The sequence below is a fragment of the Mirounga leonina genome, unplaced genomic scaffold (assembly GCF_011800145.1).
Source record: "Mirounga leonina isolate KUSES-001 unplaced genomic scaffold, KU_Mleo_1.0 Mir_418, whole genome shotgun sequence".
NCBI lineage: Eukaryota > Metazoa > Chordata > Mammalia > Carnivora > Phocidae > Mirounga > Mirounga leonina.
The window spans coordinates 27,999,287-28,016,556 of NW_023270739.1; the positions used below are offsets into that span (position 1 = coordinate 27,999,287).

The 17,270-nt window shown below is 38.7% G+C and overlaps 2 protein-coding genes across 6 annotated transcripts in view; one reads left to right on the forward strand and one right to left on the reverse strand.

The window, feature by feature from the left end:
• Window positions 1–15,258, reverse strand: part of TMTC3 (transmembrane O-mannosyltransferase targeting cadherins 3) — a 62,511-nt gene extending 47,253 nt beyond the window's left edge. For 2 of the 5 annotated variants that reach the window (XR_004676136.1, XM_034987878.1), the window contains exons 1-2: window positions 14,643–15,109; window positions 1,158–1,359 (exon numbers count right to left, since the gene is read on the reverse strand). Coding sequence is in view for 4 of the 5 variants with exons in the window: in XM_034987878.1 (XP_034843769.1) it covers window positions 1,158–1,359; window positions 14,643–14,659 (219 nt within the window). In the remaining variant the exon portion in view is untranslated. The other 3 variants (XM_034987876.1, XM_034987877.1, XM_034987875.1) reach the window with 3 other exon arrangements.
• A 303-nt stretch (window positions 15,259–15,561) lies between these two features.
• Window positions 15,562–17,270, forward strand: part of CEP290 (centrosomal protein 290) — an 85,219-nt gene continuing 83,510 nt past the window's right edge. Inside the window, exons 1-4 of the mRNA XM_034987874.1 lie at window positions 15,562–15,735; window positions 15,949–16,033; window positions 16,308–16,437; window positions 16,598–16,675. Of these exons, the coding sequence (XP_034843765.1) occupies window positions 16,336–16,437; window positions 16,598–16,675 (180 nt within the window). The 5' untranslated portion in view covers window positions 15,562–15,735; window positions 15,949–16,033; window positions 16,308–16,335. The remainder of the gene's footprint in view (window positions 15,736–15,948; window positions 16,034–16,307; window positions 16,438–16,597; window positions 16,676–17,270) is intronic.

Here is a 17,270-nt window from a genome sequence, read left to right on the forward strand (position 1 = left end):
CATGGTATGGTAACTTTCATGAGACCCTTAATCTGGCCAGCTAACCTTTCAGTTAAAATCTCAATGTCATGATTAAAATCACAACAGATACTAACTTAAGTTGGGGAAATGGACACATATTTCTAAGGGTCTCTAGGGATAAAATGTAGGGGTAGAAGGAAATAAATGGCCTAGAAAATAATGATCTTATTATATAATATTTTTTCTCATTGTCAAATATTCATTTCTTTTAAAGGCTAGAATAGGGTGAGAACAGGAAGGTTACAAGAAAATAAAGTCTGCTTATTTAACAAGAAAAAATACTTCTTATGTGCTTGTGACTAGAGGAATGACAGACTTCATCCCCACTCTTGAGAAGCTTCCATATTTAAAGAATGCGGAAAGGGACCACAAATGACAACTGACAAAGTATAAAAGAGTGTTATATGTTACGGTTCAACTGTGCGCCACGTACTATAGAGTAATTCATTTATTTATCCTCAAGGTATTATTCTTTTATGGATCAGATCTCTTATAGAGCTTGCCATCTAAAAGCTATATTCTCACCAATTTCGTACAGCTATTATATAATAGAATGGTAGGATCCAATCTATGGGCTCCCAAAATGACAACAGTTTAATCCCAAACAGTTTAATAGTGACCTTCAAAATAAATTTACTGACAAAATAAAAACATCCTCATAAAAAATGAACTTTTGGGTTCTCAATATAAAATTAAAATACTAGGTAAAAAATATGACACAAATTTAAAATTTTCTGCAGGAAAAAAATACTTTTACCCTTAAAGTCTAATCTATTTATATTGAAGTCACATATTTTTAGATGGTTAAATATATCATAAGTGGTCATTTCTTTTGCCTGAATCATGAAAAAAAAAAGTTAGCAAGAAAATAGATTTGTTTACACTTCTTGCTATCCTAACACATTTGGTTTTCACACACATATATTGTTTTTAAAAAGATTAAAATACACAGCCAAGGAAAGAATTATGTACTGCTTTAAAGAAGATAATCACATCTTCTACTTCCTATCTAACATATACATTTTAGGGAAACAAATTCATAAGTGCTGTGATGACAATGGTGGTAAAGAAATTAGGAGTAATAAACTATTAGAATATTTTAAAATCTAAGATACACATAAACAATAACTACTTACCTCAGACATAGGGGTTCCCCAGAAGTCATTCTGAAATAAAGTTTTTAAAGGTGTAGATGGATGCAGGTCTTTATTATCCAGTATTGCTGAAACATCATCAAAAACAAAACCACAGAAGAGGCTGTTCCAATAGCAGGCGGTAACCACACCTACTATTAAGGCTATTTCTTTGAGGTTAATATCAGCCATCCTGTCCACAAATCTGGGGGGAAAAAATCATAAAGGTAAGATGAAATAAGCATCATTGTTTTTTCAAGTAAGTAAAATTTTCATAGAAGGATAAGTAAAATAGTGAATGCTAATTCTCCAGGAGACTTCAAAGCTCAGCTCAAATGTCAACCACCTCTAAAAAGCATTAGCTGACCACCTCTCCAAATTCCTAACTTAAAATTAATTGCTCCTTCATGTATTTCATATTTCTATTAGAATCCTTTATCACACCATTTAATCTCTGGACTTACCTCTCTAGCTAACTAGATAGTGAACTCCCTATCAATTGTCACAGGTTATTCAGGGAATATATATATATATATATGAAAACTTTAAAAACCTAGTATGGTGTACTCCAGAAGCAGTAAATAAATTTTTGTGAGGAAAAAAAAAATACTTGAAAAGACACTGAACATGGATTTTCTGAAATGTAGATGGAGCTTGTATTTTAGTACTTTATATACCCGAAAACCAACTATTACCTAAATTAGGCATCCAAACTGTTAGCCTGCAGCCTTGTTTAATTTGGTTAAAGCCTTTTAAAAATATCTCAAATGTGTCTAAAGGCATTCTAAGCCTAAGCTAGCTGTGTATTAGCCATTTAACTATAGTCTCACTATTTTTCACACTGATTTATGTTATCTGCTTAGCAATATGAGTTTAAAACCCAGATCTAAATCATAGTGTTTTTCTCATTACAACAAATGATTTTAATCTAGAGAACAGGCTTCAGACATGACAATTCATAATTAAATCATTGCTTTAGAAAGGATTTAGTAAGAAAATGGTTTAGAGAAGGAACTGTATTAACTGTATGATACTGAAGAATTAGCCTTATAATAAAAATAAGGTTGGAGGGTACTCTTGAAAAACAAGCCAATGATAGACTTTTCTAGCTTGAGTAGTATCATTAGTATCATTATCTGTGGAGGCAGAATTATGGCCCACCATAACTATCCATATCCAAATCCCTGAATCTGTGATAATGTTACTTTACATGGCAAAAGAGACATTACAAGGTGTGATTAAATTGAGGGTTTTGAGATGAGGAGATTATATCTTCGATTATCTGGGTGGGCCAATTCAATGACAAGAGATCTTAAAAGTTAAAGAGGGAGGCAGGAGAGTCAGGAAAGCAGAGATGAGAGTGATGTGATGGCAGGCTGGGGCCACAAGGCAAGGAATGATGGTGGCCTCCAGAAGCCGGAAAGAGCAAAGAAACACATTCTTCATTAGAGCATCTAAAGTGACCACAGACCTACGGACTCTCAATTTTAGTCTAGGGAAACCTATTTTGCACCTCCATAATTATAAAATAATAAATTTGTGTTAAGTCACTTTATTTGTGGTAATTTGTTACAGCAGCAAGAAGAAACTAATACATTACTCACAGAGTCAGAAGATCTAAGATGTGATATATATCTATAGGAGTTCCTGCTAGATCAGAGAGGAAGATGACACTAGGAAGGGCAGAGAGATTTAAAATCAGATGTAAGATTTATATAAGGATATAGACACACAAAAGCCTAAGAAAGTATTAAAGTATAGATAGGAAAACCTTAGAATATATTACTTAAAGAAATGCAAAATCCAATCCTACAAGTCACAAAAGGATATTAGCTGTACCTTTTGAAGGATAGTTTTCAAGTAAAAAAAAAAAAAAAAAAATGATCTAAGAGTTTATCTTGAACCCAGCACTGATTTATCATCTCTAAAGAGTATGAACTTGTGCCTTATCCCAGAAAAAGTTAATAGCAGTTGTTTAAAGACTGGAGATACTGAGCAGGCATTTGCCTCACTCCTGAATCACACACTAAAATGACAAGGTATTAAAAAGAAAAAAAAAAAGTATAAATCCACAAGGATAAAGACCATTGGATTTTGTAAGCTGGAAAAACAAAAGTTCAGTGGTGATGCAACAGAGCTCAGGAAAGTAAATCTTAAGCTTAAGGGGGAAAGCTAAAAAGTTTTTTGCATCCCTGTCAGCATCAATCTCAAAACTGGTGACAAGAATCTCAAGAAAAAGGGCGCCTGGGTGGCTCAGTTGGTTAAGCGACTGCCTTCGGCTCAGGTCATGATCCTGGAGTCCCGGGATCGAGTCCCGCATCGGGCTCCCTGCTCGGCAGGGAGTCTGCTTCTCTCTCTGACCCTCCCCCCTCTCATGCTCTCTCTCTCAAATAAATAAATAAAATCTTTAAAAAAAAAAAAAAGAATCTCAAGAAAAAGGAACAGATGTATTTGTTAAAATTTAGACTCCTCTGTCATTGGGTACAGGCAAGTAACCTTTTCTCCTGTAGCTGGGCAGAAGACTAGAGACTTCCTCTCTGAAATAGGTGAAACACAGGGTGTCTGATATAGGGGACACAAGTGAAAACAGGTAGCAAACTGAAAATGAGGGTTAACTAAAAGTCTGTCTACGTATTTTGAGATCCTCCAGTTATCTTCTACCAACTGGGCACACAATTTTGTAAAATTTTACAACCCTGGAAACAAACAAAAAAGAGGCCTCTAAAAGCTTCCACAAAGGAAGAAAGCAGGTTTCATAGCAAAGATTAGGATTCAAACAAATCCTTTTTTTTTTTTTTCCACTAACACTGGAAGCTGGAGGATTGGGGGGGCAGGGGAGGAAAATTCTGAAAAAAAAAGGAGTAATGCTTCAAATTTCTGAGGGATAATAATTTCCAACCTAAAATTTGATATTAATAAACACAAATTTCCCAACTAGGAAAATAGAATAAAAAATATCTTAAGATATTCAAGGTCTCAAAAACTTTACCTCTGATGTCTCCTCAGGAAACTAACAGAAGACTTATTCCAATAAATGAGAGAGTATATTAAGAAACAGAAAGAGAGGGAAATCAGGAAACACGGGATCCAGTGCAAGACAGCAACAAAAGAAATACCCAGAATGAGAACCATGCAAGCAGGCCCACTAGCCAGTCTACACTAGAACAGGTCAGAAGGTTCTTCAGCAATACTCCCAAGAAGCTATAAATAGAGCACCTAATGTGTAAGAACCATTTTACTCTCCCATTGTGTGTGTGTGTGTGTGTGTGTGTGTGTGTGTGATGGTAATTTAGAAAAACAAAACAACTCAGGACATCCACCACCAGGTAGGTGAAAATCAAGTCTTGTGTATGGGTCACAAATCTCTCTCCCATAATCTCAGAACCCTGATCTGGGGACATTTGGGATTTTTATCCCAAACTGTTGTTTGTCAAACTGCTTATATGTTCTCACCATAGGAAAAATTAAAATTAATAGAAGAAAAAGGAGTAAATTAAACCTATGGTTTTACTACCTCAAAGCTGTATTTGGGAACAACATATATATGATTATTAGAGTACTAATAATGTTTAAGAGAATCTGACACACACTGTAGACTCTTGGTATATTAGCTTTAAAACTATAAAATACAATTTTATATGATACAATATGTATAATATATATAATATTAAATTACAAACCATGCAATTTGTGGATTTAGGCTTTTTAGTTGAAAAGTATAAAAATTTAGCCAAGTTTACAAACATTATTGGAATTTTGTAAGGACTTGGGAGTTGCTAATAGTTTTAAGCTTAATTTACTAGGTTTATACAAATTGGTTTTTTGGGTTTTTTTTCTTAAGATTTTATTTATTTGACAGAGACAGAGACAGTGAGAGAGGGAACACAAGCAGGGGGAGCAGGAGAGGGAGAAGCAGGCTACCCGCCGAGCAGGGAGCCCGACACGGGGCTCGATCCCAGGACCCTGGGATCATGACCTGAGCTGAAGGCAGACGCTCAACGACTGAGCCACCCAGGTGCCCCTACAAATTGTTTAAGTATTGAGAAAGTTTTGCTTTTTAAGTCAGGTATCTGAAGTCCTTGAATAAAAATTAATACATTCAAATTACAAATACAAATTTTTAAAAGATTCTATTCATTTATTTGAGAGAGAAAAAAAGAGAGCATGAGCAGGGGCAGGGAGGGGGAGCATGGGGAAAGGGAGAAGCAGACTCCCCACTGAGCAGGGAGCCCAATGTGGGGTTTGATCCCGGGACTCCAGGATCATGACCTGAGCTGAAGGCAGATGCTTAACTGACTGAGCCACTCAGAAGACCCTATAAATATAATTTTAAATTAAGGGAATTTAAACAAGTTTTTTTTTTTTAAGACTTATTTATTTTAGAGAAAGAGAGCATGTGTGCACATGCGGGGGGGGGGAGGGGTAGAGGGAAGGAGAGAATCCCAAGCAGACTCCATGTCAGTCTCCATCCCACGACCCTGAGATCACAACCTGAGTGGAAACCAAGACTTTGAACTTTGAAATGTAGCTAAGGCATTTAGTCCTTTCGATTTGAGTTGTTATAGAATAAAACGGTAAGTTTATAAAATAAGATTTTTTTTTAGGTTGAATTTAAAGGCTTAAAAAACATAAGGTTATAAAATGCTACTTTAAGAAACCTGGACCATTCCCAGGATTTCTAAATAGGTAGTTAATGAAGAGTTACGCAGTCACGTTAAGTTGCAATGCAGTTTCATGCAGTAATTGAAATGCTCAATTCCAACATAATAATCAAAACTTTCAACTTGATTTAACTTTGGGGATTGTCCTCTGCTCCAAGCTCTGGCTCACTGCAAATAAGAAGCCTCTTGTCATGGAATGGGGTTCTACTCTTCTCTTTCTTTAGATACGAGAGTACCTTACATTCTGGCTAAACATAGTTTTTGAACACTACAGCATTAGAGCAAAATGGTGAAAGAAAGGAAAACAAAAATACTTCATGAACATTACCAAATGAGACTCTCATACGTGTTCTTTGGGTTCAAAACCCCACATTACTGGGAATCATCACCTCAAGTTCCCTTTATCTCTATTTCATCTTCCTTCATTAGAAGAAAGATCCTTAGTCCCTCCTTGGAAACTGGTAATATCCAGCTTTTATTTGCTGAGATCTATTTAAAACCACCACCCCTACTTCCATCCTCTACTCCCACAGGTGGCTTTGGGGGCAGAACCTCAGATGACTCCACAACTGAGCTCACAAGCATGCTACTAGCTCACTCCCTTTGTTTCATTAAGCTCCCTTGGGTTATCTCTTAAAATTCTATAAACTTGGTATGGGTGAGGGGTTTGAGAAGCATCACGTGGGTTTACCAATGAAGTGCTATTCATCAAGTAAATGGCATAAAATGCTTACTATTCATGAAGACTACTGTTATGGTTAGTTTTTTTGTTGTTGTTGTAAGATTTTATTTATTATTTATTTGACAGAGAGAGAGAGAGAGAATGCAAGCAGGGGGAGTGGCAAGCAGAGGGAGAAGGAGAAGCAGGCTCCCCACTGAGCAGGCAGCCAGACACGGGGCTTGGGCATGACCTGAGCCAAAGGCAGACACTTAACCGACTGAGCCACCCAGGCATCCCTGTTATGGTTAGTTTTATGTGTCAACTTGCCTAGGCAATAGTTTTCTTTTTTTTTTTAAAGATTTTATTTATTTATTTGACAGAGAGAGAGATAGCAAGAGCAGGAACACAAGCAGGGGGAGTGGGAGAGGGAGAAGCAGGCTTCCCACTGAGCAGGGAGCCTGATGCGGTACTCAATTCCAGGACCCTGGGATCATGACCTGAGCCGAAGGCAGCCGCTTAATGACTGAGCCACCCGGCGCCCCAAATACTAACCAAGGTGTCGTTATAAAGGTTATTTTGTAGGTGTTGTTAACATTTACAATCCAGTGACTTTAAGTAAAGATTATATCCCATAATGTGGATGGACCTCATCTAATCAGTTGAATTGCCTTCAGAGCAAAACTGAAGTTTCCCTAAGAAGAATTTCTACCTTGAGACTGCAGCATCAGATCCTGCTGGAGAGTTTCTACTTTCCCAGCCTACTCTACATCTACAGATTCTGAATTTACCAGCCCCATGATTTTTTAAGTCCATTCCTTGATATAAATATCTTTATTTGATACATATGCACAAGTATGTGTGTGCATATATACACACACACATATATATATAAATATACATATATATTTATTTTGCTGGTTGTGCCTGGGGTCCCTTATGTGCTTATAGGTTATCCTGTTTGATTAAAGCTGGAAATCTAAAGTGTAGGGGGGCTCCACTAAAAAGGAGAATTACAGGCCAATATCCCTGATGAACATGGATGCAAAAATTCTCAACAAGATACTAGCAAACTGAACTCAACAGTACATTAAAAGATTTATTCACCATGATTGAGTGAGATTTATTCCTGGGCTGCAGGGCTGGTTCGACATTCACTAATCAATCGAGGTGATACACCACATTAATAAAAGAAAGGATAAGAACCATTATGATCCTCTCAATAGATGCAGAAAAAGCATCTGACAAAAATAGAACATCCATTCTTGATAAAAACCCTCAACAAAGTAGGAGTAGAGTGAACATACCTCACATCATAAAGGCCATACATGAAAGACCCACAGCTAATATCATCCCCAATGGGGAAAAACTGAGAGTTTTCCTCTAAGGTTAGGAACAAGACAAGGGTGTCCACTCTTACCACTGTTATTCAACATTGTACTGGAAGTTCTAGGCTCCACAATCAGACCACAAAAACAAATAAAAGGCATCCAAATTGGCAAGGAAGAAGTCAAACTCTCACTATTCTCAGACAACATGATACTCCACACAGAAAACCCGAAAGACTCCACCAAAAGATTGCTAGAACAAAAACACAAAGTCACAAGATATAAAGTCAACATTCAGAAATCTGTTGTATTTCTATACACCAATGATGAAGCAGCAGAAAGAGAAATGAAGGAATCTATCACATTTGCAATTGCACCAAAAACCATAAGATACCTAAGAATAAACCTAACCAGAGAGGTAAAAGATCTGTACTCTGAAAACTATAAGACACTGATGAAAGAAACTGAAGAGGACACAAAGAAATGGAAAAGTATCCCATGCTCATGGATTGGAAAAACATTATTAAAATGTCTATACTACCCAAAGCAATCTGTACATTTAATGAAATCCCTATCAAAATACCACCAGCTTTTTCACTGAGCTAGAACAATCCTAAAATTTGTATGGAACCACAAAAGACCCCAAATAGCCAAAGCAATCCTGAAAAAGAAAAGCAAAGCTGGAGGCACCACCATTCCCGATTTCAATATATATTACAGAGCTGCAATCATCAAGACAGTATGGTACTGGCACAAAAAAAGACACACAGATCAATGGAACAGAATAGAGAGCCCAGAAATGGGCCCATAACTCCATGGTCAACTAATCTCCAACAAAGCAGGAAAGAATATCCAATGGAAAATAGACTGTGTCTTCAACAATTGGTGTTGGGAAGACTGGACAGCAACATGCAGAAAAATGAAATTGGACCACTTTCTTACCCATACGCAAAAATAAATTCAAAATGGATGAAAGACCAAAATGTGAGACAGGAAGCCATCAAAATCCTAGAGAGCACAAGCAGCAACCTCTTTGACCTCGGCTATAGCAACGTACTACACACATCTCCAGAGGCAAGGGGAACAAAAGCAAAAATGAACTATTGGGACTTCATCAAGATAAAAAGCTTCTGCACAGCCAAAGAAACAATCAACAAAATAAAAGGCAGGGAGAAGATATCTGCAAATGACATAACCAATAAAGAGTTAGTATCCAAAACCTATAAAGAACTTACGAAACTCAACATCCAAAAAACAAATAATGTAGTTAAGAAACTGGCAGAAGACATGAATAGACATTTTTCCAAAGAAGACTTTCAGATGGACAACAGACACATGAAAAGATGCTCAACATCACTCATCAACAGAGATATATAAATCAAAACCATGATGAGATACAACTTCATGCCTGTCAGAATGGCTAAAATTAACAACACAGGAAACAACAGATGTTGGCAAGGATGTGGAGAAAGGGGAACCCTCTTACACTGTTAGTAGGAATGCAAACTGGTGCAGCCACTCTGGAAAACTGTATGGGGGTTCCTCAAAAAGTTAAAAGTAGAACTACCCTATGATCCAGCAATTGCACTACTAGGTATTTACCCAAAGGGTACAAAAATACAGATTTGATGGGGTACATGCAACCTGATGTTCACAGTAGCATTATCATCAAGAGCCAAACAATGGAACGAACCCAATTGTCCAACGATTGATGAATGAATAAAGAAGATGTGGTACACACACACACACACACACAATGGACTACTACTCAGTCATCACAAAGAATGAAATCTTGCCATTCGCAACCAAGTGGATGGAGCTAAAATGTATTATGCAAAGTGAAGTCAGTCAAAGACAAATACTGCATGATCTCACTCAAACGTGGAATTTAAGAAACAAAACAGATGAACATATGGGAAGGAGGAAAAAAGAGAGGGAAACAAAGCATAAGAGACTCTTAAAGATAGAGAACAAACTGAGGGGTGATAGAGGGAGGTGGGTTGGGGATGGACTAGATGGGTGATGGGTATTAAAGAGGGCACTTGATGTGATGAGCACTGGGTAGTATATGTGACGAATCACTGAATTCTCCTGAAACTAACATTGCACTGTATGTTAAATAACTCGAATTTAAATAAAAATTTGAAAAAAAAATTAAAAAATAAAGTGTAGAGGTCTTAAGTTGGAAAGCTAGTTTCTGCTACATATGGTCATACCCTCTAGTAGGTTAGCCTGAACTTCTTTAAATGGTGATCTCAGGAGAGAAGGGGGGCAAGTCCCAATGCACAAACTCTTTTCAAGTCTCTACTTAAGGCATATAAATACATATATATGTATGTGTATGTATATATATATATATATCCCCCCATCAAGCAAGGTAAACCCATAGTCACTGAAGGAGAGGCTATAAAGGGTCAAGATCATAGAATTTTTGAAGAATCTCCAAGGGAGCCTATTATGAGAAAAAGGGAATGAGAGCTAGTAGTTCTCATGCATGTCATGAGCTCAGTTGTGGAGTCGTTTTAGGTTCTGCCCAAAAGAACTACTTGCAAGGGTAGACGTTAAGGGAAATGGAGAGGGTTACCTAAAGGAATAGTTAGAGGGAGGCCTGATTCACTGGGGGCCATTACTATAACAATGTACCACATCAGTATTAAATGTTAGCTGTGGGAATGGTACAGAGTGGATGTTTGTGTACCCCTAAATGATGGGGACTTCATGAGGATGGGGACTTCACAAATGAGATTAGTGCCCTTATAAAAGAGGCCTGAGAAAGATCTTTTGGCCCTTCTGCCATGTGAGGAAACCGTAAAAAGACACTATCCATGAACCAGGAAGTGGGCCCTTATGAGACACTGAAAATGCTCATGCCTTGATCTTGGTACTTCCTAGCCTCCAGAACTGTGAGAAATAAATTCCTGTTGTTTATAAACCACCTAATATAGGGTATTCTGTTAGAGCAATATGAACAGACTAAGGCAAATTCCAGTACTTCTTCTAGCCACATAAACATATTCAACATAGGCACATAGTCTGAATGCGATTGATTCATGTTTACTTACAACAATGGGATGTCACTACATATGCGCAAACAACCCAACTACAATGGAAGACCACTTATGAGCTACCATAGAGAGATACAAAACTTAATATACTTCCCTCAGCAAAATTGTACCATGAACCCCTTTTCCTAAAAATTCAACAGTACAATTGTGGAAAAAATAAACCTATAGGAAAATTTTATATGAATCTAGGACGATTTAGCCTGGAAAGTAAAGTTCTCTCCATAAAATAACTTCATGATTTTATCTTCTTCAATAAGAATAATTTGTATTTCATGACTTTTTTAAAGCACATAAAGTTTGTGAAGTCTGCATTCACATTGATTCCTCCTAATCTTTCCAGTCTCATGTCAAAAGACAAGTGTCTACTTGCTGCACAGTGATCCTCTCCAGGAGAACAAACAAAACAAAACATTTATTATACACAGGGATACTAAATTTCTCATGGCCATGCTTTATTATAGATGCTGGAAAAACAAGTTACCATTCATTTTCTCTATAAGGCAGCAAAAAAGGGAATGGAAGTAACAGCTAAATAAAATAAGCTGCCTGATACAGGGAATAAAGGTAGCAATTATAAAAGGGAAGGCTTTCTTATGAAATGATTTTGGTCAGATAAAACTGCTCATAAAACCAGGGAGAAGAAAGAAGGCAGGTTCAGGCAAGTGTTCCTTTAATAAGGCCACTTATAAAATTATCACATAAATCTCTTATCTCGGTGCAAATTGACTGATGCAGAAAATCTGATGAAAAGTAACAGTGAGTTTTAGCAATTTTCCTCAAAATTATATAGTGAGTGACTGAACTAGAACTTGTGTTAAATTTCTTGATTCACAGTTAGGTACAAACTTACCAAAAGGCATTAGGACCTAGACCATGGCAAACTTGTTTCCTCTCAGATCCCCCACGTCTAGCTGTTGGGGAAGGTCACAGAAAAGACTCGGTTGAGCTAAAACTGGACCCAGGTGATCTGAGTGAATCTCCTTATCCCCTCCCCTTGGGATGTGGTTCTGTTTGCTTTTCCTGGTCCCCAAGGCTGCTGCAAGCACATAGCCTTGAGATAAAGATATGGTGTTGAGAACACCTGCACAATACACTTAACTGAACCCAGTTAAGGCCTCTCTCTATATAAACTTTTAAGATTTGGTGGGTGGGTGCAGGGATCCATTATTCTTCCAGCCGCCCAAGACAAGCCTCCTAGGCAAGTCCCCTTTGCTTAGCGAAACTGCCACCTACAAAACTAGAAAGGCCTTCCCCTTTCTTTGGTCTCTCTGCCCTCCATATTCGGAAGCCAGTTTCAGATTAAACCTGGGAAGCTCCCAAGGAGGTTATGAACCAACACTAGCACAGTGCACAAGCTCAAAAATAGTGTTAGAATGAGTAAAAGAATGAAATTTAAACAAGATTTTACATTTAGTCAGGACTATAACTGAGATCTGGGTTACAATCTTAGATTCATTAATTATTAGGAAATTACTTAGCTTCCCTGAATCTATTTTCACTTCTGAAAAATGAAAATAAAATTTATCATTAGACCAGGTACCTTGAGTTGCTGGGAATATAAATGTGAACAAGAGGGCGAGGGGAAGTAAGGGTAGTAAAGACCAATACAGACAAAACAAAACTAGAAAGTGAATATACAGAATAGTTATGAATGAAAAACAAGAAAAACAAGGTGCTGCAGTAAAAACAGATTTTTTTTTTTAAAGATTTTATTTATTTATTTGACAGAGAGAGAGATAGCGAGAGCAGGAACACAAGCCGGGGGAGTGGGAGAGGGAGAAGCAGGCTTCCTGCCGAGCAGGGAGCCCGATGTGGGACTCGATCCCAGGACCCTGGGATCATGACCTGAGCCGAAGGCAGATGCTTAACAACTGAGCCACCCAGGCGCCCATAAAAACAGATTCTAACGATGAAAATAAACATGCAATTTTAAGCATATGACTCATGTGACAAGAGAAATTAGATCTCATCTCTTCCTTCCCTTGCTAAATTATGAATTAAAAACTGAACATGAAAAATATGTAATTCAAATTCCTAAGTAAACAAAGTTACATCATTAGAATATGATATTTACTATAGACAGCAAGACTAAAGAACAAGCATTTCACAGATATTGGTTCTAAGCATGCCTGAGGAGGCAGTATGGAATTAAAGAGAACGTCCTCCAGCCAGAAAAATCCATTTTCAATCACACCATTTAAGTTTTAGCACAGTTCTTAACCTCTCCAAGCCTCAGTTTTACAACTTGGTTGGAAAAATGAGGACGATACAGGCACCTATCTCACTGGACTGTTATGAAGATGAACTAAGAGAGTGACAAAGTTATAGTAATCGTAAGAGTTTGATATTTGCATAAAACACACAGGTTAATGGAACAAAACAGCCCAAGTACCAAGAATATACAATGAAGAAAGGAGAGTCTCCCTAATAAATGGTGCTGGGAAAACTGGAGAGCCATATGCTCCTTGACATTGACCCTGACAATGATTTTCTAGATTCGGAACCAAAAACAAAGGCAAAAAGCAAAAATAAACAAGTGGGACTATGTTAAACTAAAAAGCTTCTGCACAACAAAGGAGGCTATCATCAAAATGAAAAGAACCTATGGGATGGAAGAAAATACCTGTAAATCATATATCTGATAAGGGGTTAATATCCAAAATATGTAAGGAACACCTACAACTCAACAGCAAAAAAGCAAAGAATTTGAGGAACTTCTTCCAAAGACATACAGATGGCCAAGAGATATATGAAAAGGTGCTCAACATCACTAATCATCAGGGAAATGCAAATCAGAACCATGAGATATCACCACACACCTGTCAGTTTGCTGTCATCAAAAAGACAAGAGATAATAAGGGTTATCGAGGACGGGGAGAAAAGGGAACCCTTGTGCACTGCTGGTGGGAATGTAAACTAGTGTAGGCATTACAGAACACAGTTACGGAGATTACTCAACTTAAAAACAGAACTACCATATTATCCAGCAATTCTATTTCTGGATATATATCCAAAGGAAACAAAATCACTATGTGCATGAGATACCTGCACCCCCATATCCACTGCATAACTATTTACAGTAGCCAAGACATGGAAATAAGTGGCCACTGACAGGTGAATAAAGAAAATGTGGTATATACAATGGATTATTCAACCATGAAAAGAATGAAATCTTGCCATTTGGGACAACATGGATGGATCTTGAGAGCATTATGGTAAGTATCAGAAAGAAAAATACAAATACTGTATGGATCTCACATGCAGAATCTAAAAAAAAAACCAAAAAACCCCAAAACAAAACAAACTCATGGAAACAAAGAACATACTGGTCAAAAGGTAGAAACTTAAGAGTTACAAGACAAGTAAGTTCTGGGGATGTAATGTCAGCATGGTTAAAAAAAATAATGAACGGTATGTGGCATATAATCTCAGTAAAGGATACAACAAAATGATCATTCCTACAAATCTGACGAATGCTTTTAAAATGTATCCCACTAAATCAATATCTTTTTATTTTCTGAGCTATTATTTGTTTTACCCAAACACGTGGTTTGGAAAGAAATCTGTATATTTTCAGAAGGAAAACTTAGTGTCAATTATAGATAAGAAAAAGTCCTTAAAAAAAAAACAAAAGTAGGAGGCACTGCTCCAACAGTCGAAAATGTCATTTAGATTTCAAGTCTACAGCTTAAGGAAGTTATCTAGTAGCGTATCATATTCCAGAATGGCTGAGCACAGCGGGATGAACAAAACTTGACCGAAAGAACTGTCAACACCTGAGAAACGCTTTCATACGAGGGCATCTTCGGTAACCAAGAAAGTGACAGCATCCAGGCTGGTGAGTACGGAGGCCCCTTCTCTCTCCACCCCAGCATCAGGCTGGGCAAATGCTAAACACTCCTTTCTAGAGCCTTCACTCTATACCAGCTCTTCCATCTTCAAGTCCTCCAATCCGCGAAGGCTCTGCTGCTACAGGTAAGACGGGCAGAGAAGAGTATGTCCTCTTCTCCATTCTTCACTCACCCCGAAACCACGATCTTGGCCGTGCGGCCCCCACTCCACCGTACGGAGTAAATTCAGAGCGCAAAGAAAACTAAAACTTTCTTTTTCTTCTTACAGAGGGCACCACCCGTGGAAACCCTCTAAAACACCTAAGGAAACGGGTTCTTCTCACCTCTTCGGACCTGGACCGAGTCCTTCCGCGCCAATAGCACGAGCTTCATTAAGCCGGGACCGCTCCCCTCAATTCCTCCCCCGCCTCTGACCCCCAGCTCGACCTCACCTGGGAGCGGTTCCACCAGGAGATGGCTTAGAGAAATCCCAGGAAAAGCGGCCCAGCTAGTGACGCCACCAAAGGCACAGTCATGGTCTACCTCATTCAGGTCACCGGCGCACACGCGCCTCAGCCACTGCGCCTCCCGCCGCTGGGTCGTTCCCCCACCCCCACGGTACCGTCGCAGCCTCCCGCATTGCACGCTGGGAACGGCCTCCCTCCACCTCTCATAGACTTCAGTTCCCAGCAGGGACAAGACTCCAAGCAGAACTGCACTCTGGGATTTGGAGTCCTTATTCCTCGCCTTCTCCGTCTTTAACAGAGAGTCCAAGGGACCCTGCCGGAGACTCTAAACGCAAAGCATCACCCAAGGTCGTGAAATGTAGGCTCCCTTCGCATCCGGGGCCTTGTGCCGTCTTTCGCGGGGTGGGGAATGGTGTCTCCTAGCAGCCGCCACCGCTCTTGCTTGCACAGGACCTGTTGGCGGGATCGAGTCCGGGTGGAACCGCGCTGGGGAGCGGTCAGGCGTGGCGGCGGGGCCAACCTTGGTCCGTGCGGCGGATCAGGGATCTCTGCTGGTTGCCAGGCTCGGTTAGGTGGGTGGATCTTGGTGAGCAGGAGCAGCCAGTTTCTTCCCAAAAAGGTTCTTTAAGTCTCAGGGCCCGTACGTAACAGCCTGTCTTCCCCACCCCTCCCGAGTCTTTGGTCCGCAATCCGTCGGCCTTCTCCTAGCTTCAGCCCCGGTTTCCCCGGCCTACCTGCTCTCATTTCAGGCGTTTATTTACACACCTTTTCTTTTTTACCCCTAGTTCCTGCTTCACCGAATCAGGGTTCATTTTCAGCCTTCCAAGTACCCCCGCGTTTGGCACCATTAGATGTTCGCGCGCCTCGGTGGTAAGGGGGCGTGGAGGAGGGGACTCAGAATCTTAGTTCTGACCTAGGTTAGTTATAAGAGAGAATCCGTAGTGGTTTATTCAGCCGGTGCAGTCTTTGTTGGTTTGTGCCAGCTGCTATAATTTTGATCAAGGCTATTTTGCCCACTTATCTGTTACACAATTAAGGAGCCATAGCTCTTTGCTAACACCATAGAGGGTTACGATGATGTAATCTATAAAAATAGGAACGCTGTTTACCTCGAAAATGCTAATACCCACCTGTTTTGTTACAGAAAGTAAAGCACAGTGAAAGATTTCAAGATGCCACCTAATATAAACTGGAAAGAAATAATAAAAGTTGATCCAGATGACCTGCCTCGTCAAGAAGAATTGGCAGATAATTTATTGATTTCCTTATCCAAGGTGCTTAATTGATAAACAATACACACACATACATATATATACACACAACTATGATTAATCTAAGTTGTCCCTGAAATCAATGAATATTACAAATGGAAGAATTTTTATATTTTGCCCAAGGGTTATAAAACATAAAATAGTTGTTTTTCTTTTTACTTAGGTGGAAATAAGTGAGCTAAAAACTGAAAGTCAAGAAAATATGATACACCTTTTCAGAATTACTCAATCACTAATGAAGGTTTGTATGCAGTAGGTTTTAATAATGGTTTTGACTATTGGAGGATGTTTAAGGAACTGTTCTTAAATAAGTTAGTCTTTATGAAAGTACTTTGTAATATCAGAATCACTCAAAAATGAGATCTCTTCAAATGTGGATTGAAAATTTTAGTGTGCAAAACATTGCTGGTTTCTGCTCTAAAGTTCCTAGAAGAATGTCTAAGGGAAACAGAATGGGTATGTTTAAAAATAACATAGAGAGGTCCTTTGTAATTATGTTAACATAATCCTGAAGTCAGAATGAAAAGTGTGAACACTTGTATAGGGGTTTGTTGGGAGGGGGAAAGATTTAGGTGAGAGAAGGCCTCATGAGGGGCAAAGACCGATGAGTAATTTTAGGTAAATGGAAAGCAGTGGTAAACATTAAAAAGCTTCTAAAGGTGGAAATCACCTTAAATAAAAACTTGGACTAGAAAATGTGCTTGGTCTCCTGGGTATTTACCCCAAAGATACAAATGTAGTGATCCGAAGGGAACGTGCACCCCAATGTTTATAGCAGCAATGTTCACAATAGCCAAACTATGGTAAGAGCTAAGATGTCCACCAACAGATGAATG